The 6,962-nt window shown below is 37.7% G+C and overlaps 1 protein-coding gene across 1 annotated transcript in view; it reads right to left on the bottom strand.

Annotated features, from left to right (window-relative positions):
• The window catches only part of LOC107758247 (NXPE family member 3-like), a 48,079-nt gene extending 42,187 nt beyond the window's left edge, over positions 1-5,892 (bottom strand). The window contains exons 1-2 of the mRNA XM_016575944.1: positions 5,831-5,892; positions 5,665-5,726 (exon numbers count right to left, since the gene is read on the bottom strand). Of these exons, the coding sequence (XP_016431430.1) occupies positions 5,665-5,726; positions 5,831-5,867 (99 nt within the window). The 5' untranslated portion in view covers positions 5,868-5,892. The remainder of the gene's footprint in view (positions 1-5,664; positions 5,727-5,830) is intronic.
• Positions 5,893-6,962: the final 1,070 nt, after the last annotated feature.

Raw genomic sequence — 6,962 nt, 5'->3', positions numbered from 1 at the left:
GGGTGTGGCCAAAGGTTTCATTGGTGCTTTCTCATCATTGCAAGTTTTCAGATGCTGGCCAGTCACTTCTTCCAAGGCTCCAAACACTGCCATGTGACCAGACTGCTCCACTGAAGCTGCATAGTGTGTGTGTACTTTCAACACTAACACTTAAGGTAATATGTATAACAGTTTGGAGTGTTTACTACAATTAAAATGTGCTGTATTGTTCTCAGTGGCATTTACGCTAATATTAGACTGTCTCATTCTTATTCCGAGGTCACCGCAGCCACCAGATCCCGTCTGTATCCAGATCAGATGGCGGATCAGCACCTAGAAACGCCCTCGACAGCCCTGAATGTCAGCGGAGACCAGGACAACTAGATGAGCCCCAGAGACAGATCCCCTCCGAAGACCTCATCACCTAGACAGCCATCGGGACAAGACCACAGGAACCAGACCAGTCCTCTGCACAATCTGACCTGTGTTGCAGCCTGCAGCATTAAACTGCTGGATTCGTCTGTGTCTTTTGTTTAACTTGTTTAATCTTTTTTAAGTTCATTAAACAAATGCTTAAAATACATTTTGCAGTTGTATTACAAATGTAATGTTTGACAACTGGAGCACTTTAAAGGGATAGTTCACCCAAAAATGGAAATTTGCTGTTATTTGATTGACCCTTAGGCCATCCCAGATGTCAGTGACTTTTTTTCTTCAGTAGAACAGTAAAGAAGATTTTTATCTGAAACGGTGATCCTTGGCGATTCATACACTGCACGTCTTCATAAGGCCTCAATGTGTCCTCAGGAGCCTTTGGTAATTTGGTCTTGTCTGTATGTTTATTTGACTCTCAAAAGCCGGCAGCCAGAGACGTGCAGTTTATGAATTGCAATGTTTTCAAAGACCATTAGTGATGTCCGGTTCGCGAATGAACGAATCGTTCTATTTAACCGGTTCTTCTTAGTGAACCGGTTGAACCAGTTCACCAAATCGGACTGAATCGTTTGAAACGGTTCGCGTCTCCAGTAAGCACTAATCCACAAATTACTTAAATTTAACTTTTTTAACGTGGCTGACACTCCCTCTCGTGCATGCAGCATGCCGGTTAGAGCGGTTCTCGAGTCAAGAACCGGTTGCATCGGTTTTCGGATCACCAGTACACTGAACCGAGAGCCGTTTCTTTCTGACATGTCCGATTTGAGAACCGCTGAGCTGATGATACTGCGCATGCATGATTCAGCGTGAAGCTATCGAACAGTACACATGATTGGAGAAGGGTCTGGCTGCAGCCTTGCGCTTGCACTCTCAGGCACTTGCACTTCCGCTAGCGACGTCACTTGCAGTCTTTATTTTTTTTTATTTTGTTCTATTTATTTATTCTTTTTGTTTGAATCTCTCAACATTTTACAACTTAGTTTCTTTTTTCTTGTCTTCACCACCTGGCTACTGTTGTAAAATGTTGAGAGATTCAAACAAAAAGTAATCAATAAATAGAACAAAATAAAAAAAACGGCAAGTGACGTCGCTAGCGGAAGTGCAAGTGTCTGAGAGTGCAAGCCTGAGAATGCACGTCTGAGAGTGCAAGCCTGAGAATGCACGTCTGAGAGTGCAAGCGCAAGGCTGCAGCCAGACCCTTTTGCATGATTGCCTTTGCCTACTATGACTGACACAGCACGTCTGAACCAAACTGGTTCTTTAGGACAACCGATTCTGTGCTAATGTTATGAGCGCGGGTAAACCAAAGACTTGAATGAAGGGCAATCTGGCGAAACTTAAGTTTATTTAATAACAAATAAATCGCAATGGATTATGTATAGTTAGTGGATTATGGTTTCTGCACTGATGACAACTAATTTATTCACTTTATATCTTCAAGACTTAAATCCTCGTATGCACATCACTGCCTGTTACTGTATTTGGGTATATAGTTGCAACACTTTATTGTAAACTTTTCAGATCATGATTATGATGTTTTAAATGACTGAAGTTATGATTTCTGACTATATATTTGAATGTGTATTTTCATCCCGGCCCGGGACGATAGACTTGATATCATTACGTCATCGCGGATGACGTCATTACGTTAGGGTGTAAAAGAACCGATGAACCGGTTTTTTGAACCGTTCATTAAAACGAACTGTCCGAAAGAACTGGTTCGCGGAAAAGAACCGGACTTCCCATCACTAAAGACACTAGGCTTGTTTGAGATGCGCCTCGCCTCGCCTGAAATGTTGGTGAGAGTAGGCGGCTGCAGTGAGGGGAGGAGTGAAATCAGCGCAGGTAATATGAACAAGACACTCAAAGTGCTTGCTATTTAATTCCATACGAAAGGCGTATTTGTCATTCATTTTTACTTTACAAACATGTATTTTAGATTTTTATAGAAATATGACAACAATCACATATCTCACTAAGAGATCGCACTGTCATAGTGTTTGGGAACATTCATGCATAATTTAAATATATAATCACATGGAACCAGATAAAAAAATAAAACATTTTAAAGCTGTAGTTTTCTAAATGTTTGACCAATAATTTTAGTTGAATGGACTATAAAACTATTTCAGTAAAGGTTGAGCCAACTAAAAAATAACAATTCAGGCAACACTTTGAAGACAGAAATTGACTGAACGTAAAATTTCTGTGGAACTTGTTACTAAATAATAATTAGTTGAAACGGCTTGAAATTTTTTACAGTGCACATGAGTTCATAATCTTATGACATAACAACAATCAAGAAAGTCTTTCAGGCTTCTGTGCTTAAATGTGCAATGTGTAAAATAGTGTACATCCTCATTGGGAAACAACAAAAACGAGGTACTCCAGTTGTAGAAATGTAGAAAAAGAAATGTAAAAAATTACAAAAAATAAAGCTGTTAAAACTTATTTTTATTTGAGACTTTTTTTGGCTGCTACTATGGGCTCAGTGCTAATAATCTTTTCTACAGATAACCAAATTACAAGCAATAGCAGAAAATAAATACAATAGAACAAAGGCACACATTAAATAAACAGTGCATTTCAGGGTTTTCTTGTAGGTCTAAAACAGGGCTGCCCAAACTCGGTCCTGGAGGGCTGGTGTCCTGAAGAGTTTAGCTCTAATCCCAATTAGACACACCTGAACCAGCTAATCAAGCTCTTACTAGTCATACTAGAACAGGGCTGTCCAAACTCGGTCCTGGAGGGCCGGTGTCCTGAAGAGTTTAGCTCTAACCCCAATTAGACACACCTGAACCAGCTAATCAAGCTTTAACTTGGCATAGAAACTTCCAGTCAGGTGTATTGAGGCAAGTTGGAGCTAAACTCTGCAGGACACCGGCCCTCCAGGACCGAGTTTGGACACCCCTGGTCTAAAATAAGTTTTTAGGTACAGAAATTTAACAGTTATACACTGCATAGTCTTCACTGTATAAATTAAATATAGATTGATCCTTATTAAAATTACAAAAGTTGTTCTGTCAAGAGCAGTGAGAGATTGTTTGTTCTTTGACAGAAGCAGGTTTATTGTTAGTCTGCTTTCACTTTAAGAAAGAAAGCACCGATCCAATATATTGATAGACATGCATTTTCTTTCTCAGCTGTTTACATAACCGACTGTGTTTACTAGGATATTCGTCAAGACGTGCATTTTGAGGTAATTTTGTCTGTATTTGTTCATCCAAGCACAGAAAAGTGGAAGAGATCTTAATTGAGTATTGGTGCGCTGCAGGGGCGATTCTAGGATTTTCATTTTAGGGGGGCTCAGCCCCCAATGAGGGTATTATATATATATATATATGTATGTATGTTTGACTAATAGGGGTGGCATGCTAAATTTATATACCAAAAAGTGAAGTATTCCACTGTATTGCACACTGCTTTAGTTATTTGGCCAAGAGAAGGTGTCTTAAAAAGCAGCATAACTGCATATTGAACAGTCTTTGCTTTGGTTGCACATCCATGATACTTTAAAATGCTATCAAATTGGGCAGCTCATTAGACTTTAGAACAGAGCTTATATTTATAAGACAAACACAAATCTTCACTCTCTCTCTCTCTCTCTCTCTCTCTCTCTCTCTCTCTCTCTCTCTCTCTCTCTCTCTCGTATGCGTTCATATGTGCTTCATTTTCTATAGCCCCCCTAAAAATGGCCTAGCGACGCCCATGGTGCGCTGTCTGATGCGACTGTCCGTGTGCGTGGCTCTGTGCGCAGAAAACTTCTAGCATCATCTTCTCACCGCGTCTTTTAAGCTCACTCACATTGTGCCTTCAGACAGTCCTTATATCGAGTCCTGACACGTGAGTTTGAAGGAGAATGCACGCGTTGACGGTAGTGCATAGGCGGAAATTGCGTGAAAATGTGGACAGTGCCAAAATAAGTTGACTATTTATAGCAAGTATATCGATATTTTACGCGTGGCATTGATACATCGTATCGTTGGACATTTGATCGATGGATCGTTACACCCCTACAGAACGGCCAGGCATAAGAATACATTTATTTATTTATTTAACACACCATACTTCTTATTCACATTTCCTTGCATTTATACATAACTTACCTGTACACACAAATGCCATCTACTGTAGGTATATTTTAGTATATTGTGTGTGTTTTTTTTTAAAGTATTTGTTGTATATTATTATTTCCTATTTACTTATTCTATTTTTATTATCTGTGTCTTGTCACTGCAATCTGTGCTGTGGAAGCTTCGGTCACCAAAACAAATTCATCGTATGTGTAAACATACCTCTTTCTTTCTAGCTCTTTCTGATTCTGAATACGTCAGTCTTTTTTTTTTTTTTCGAATAGGCTGTCACTGTCTTGTAACTTATTTTTAGCGTGAGCGACCAGATAGAATCTTGCACAACTTAAAAATGGAGAATACACCGGCAATTCTACACCCTCTTTCTTTTATTGAGTTGCAGTAAACAGCTATTATTAGTCATAAAAAAAACACATAACGTTGTTTTAACCAAATATTATCCAACCCTCTAGTCAGTCACTGGCTAATCTATCATTTTGGGGCAGGACTGAGGCAGCGCTTTGTTTAATATCCTTTTGTATCCTTTCTTTACTTTTATGCAAACTATAAGGCGCTGTCTTTAAACCCGTCCTTGATATATTTGAGATAATGTTTTTTCGTTTTTCGATCATGAGATCATACCCACGTATACAGGAATAAAGATAAGTAATAAATTACATTTAAATTAGCCTATATATTGAGGTATTGAATAGGAGTTTGAAGAGGAATTGACTCAATTGCAATCCAACGACATTCAACAAGCCTATTTAATCCTTGACATTAAGAGCATGTTTGTTTTTTCCCTTAGCTGATCAGCTGTATTTCTAATGAATTGAACTCAATTCAATACTGTCAAAACAAGTCCACCACAATGCATTTAGACAACTTTATAAAAAGAAATATCAAACATAAAAAAAGATTGATTCTTGCCAAAACCTGTTTTTTTTTAACTACACTTACAGCAGTTTAGCCTTAAATTAAAATTCTTAATTTTGTTAGCTAAATTCAGAAACATTCAGATTTATGAACTGAACTGGAAATTTACAATACATTCTCATTTTAATTGAACTAAATGCCACACAGCCCTGTTGTCATGTCACGGAGAAATGCAATTCTTATTTAATTAACGATTATTTTAAAATCTGCATTTAAGTGTATATCAGTTTTCTTAAGAACTTACCAGACAGGATGATGTACAAAGAAAACATGCCAGTGGTAATGCATATTGTCTAAACCTGCCGACTGATAGATAATACACAAGAATTAACCATTTCCAAATCGTTCAAAACATGACACCATTTTGACCATTATGAAAAATGCAAAAATGCACATAAATTAGTGATTACCTGGTGGATTTGATTTCTTCATCAATGGCATGACCATGGCTAAGTATGGTGTTCTCCTAGAATAATTTTACAGCAGCTTTGGAGCTAATTACATGTTCTCCCAATATCAAGCGAACAGCCTGATAAACTGGTCACACTGCTCTGAACATGAGGAGCCATGTGACGTTTAGTTGGCACAACACAGCAGTTCTTGGTTACACTATTTTGATTAGCCAATTTGCATATTGGGATTATGGAAATTAACCAGATTGCAGGTGAGAACTGACCATGATGGTCAAATAGTATGTTCCAGTAGAGGAGGCAGACATGTCATAGTGTTTTGTTTTTTTTTCTTCAACGTTTATTAGAAGAAAAATGTCTTCTCAAAAATGTGGTTTGTTTCAATATCACATTAAACGTGTAAAAAGATCTGACATCATTTATCTTGGATTCATTTTATACATCTCAAAACACAGCCATTTTAACAGGGGCATGTCGATTTTTATATATCCCTCATTTAGTCTACGGTATTCCATCAGTCTAGAGGATTTGTTCCTACTTTTTATTATTTAATAGGTAAAAATTTTAAGTTCAATTGCTTGGAAAAGAAATAGCACACCTGTCCTTAACAAGCCACATAAAGCAGGGTGTTTCCAGAGTGTCAAAGTATATTACAACAATAGACATAATGCTTTAAACAGCTCATTCTCAACACCTTGCAAAAAAAATAAAATAATAATAATCCTATCAAGCTTTATTGTGTGAAAAAAATGTGTTGTACAGTAGTTGTCACGATACCAAAATTTTGACTTCGATACGATACCTGACTAAAATACCTCGATACTACTATTGAAATGATACCATGAAAAAAGTGAATAAAAAAATAAAAGAAAATAAATAACTTGTTCTCACTTGTTCCTGCCCTGGTTTTTGAGCATTTCCTCCTCCTAAAACAACAAAACAAAACAAAAAACATGCCAGTGCCACCACACAGGTGAGCAACTACCAGTCTATGACTATGATACAGCCGAGCCTACCGGTATGTATAGAGCTTTGCAACTTTGGTAAATTAGCTTAGAGCATAACCTAAGGGTGCACTCTAAAAAATGCTGGGTTAAATACAACCCAGTGCTGGGTAAAATAGGGACAAACC

Source organism: Sinocyclocheilus rhinocerous, unplaced genomic scaffold, assembly GCF_001515625.1.
Source record: "Sinocyclocheilus rhinocerous isolate Xijiao unplaced genomic scaffold, SAMN03320098_v1.1 scaffold1213, whole genome shotgun sequence".
Taxonomy (NCBI): domain Eukaryota; kingdom Metazoa; phylum Chordata; class Actinopteri; order Cypriniformes; family Cyprinidae; genus Sinocyclocheilus; species Sinocyclocheilus rhinocerous.
Note: the sequence above shows the minus strand (reverse complement) of the source record. Positions and strands in the feature narration are given on the sequence as shown.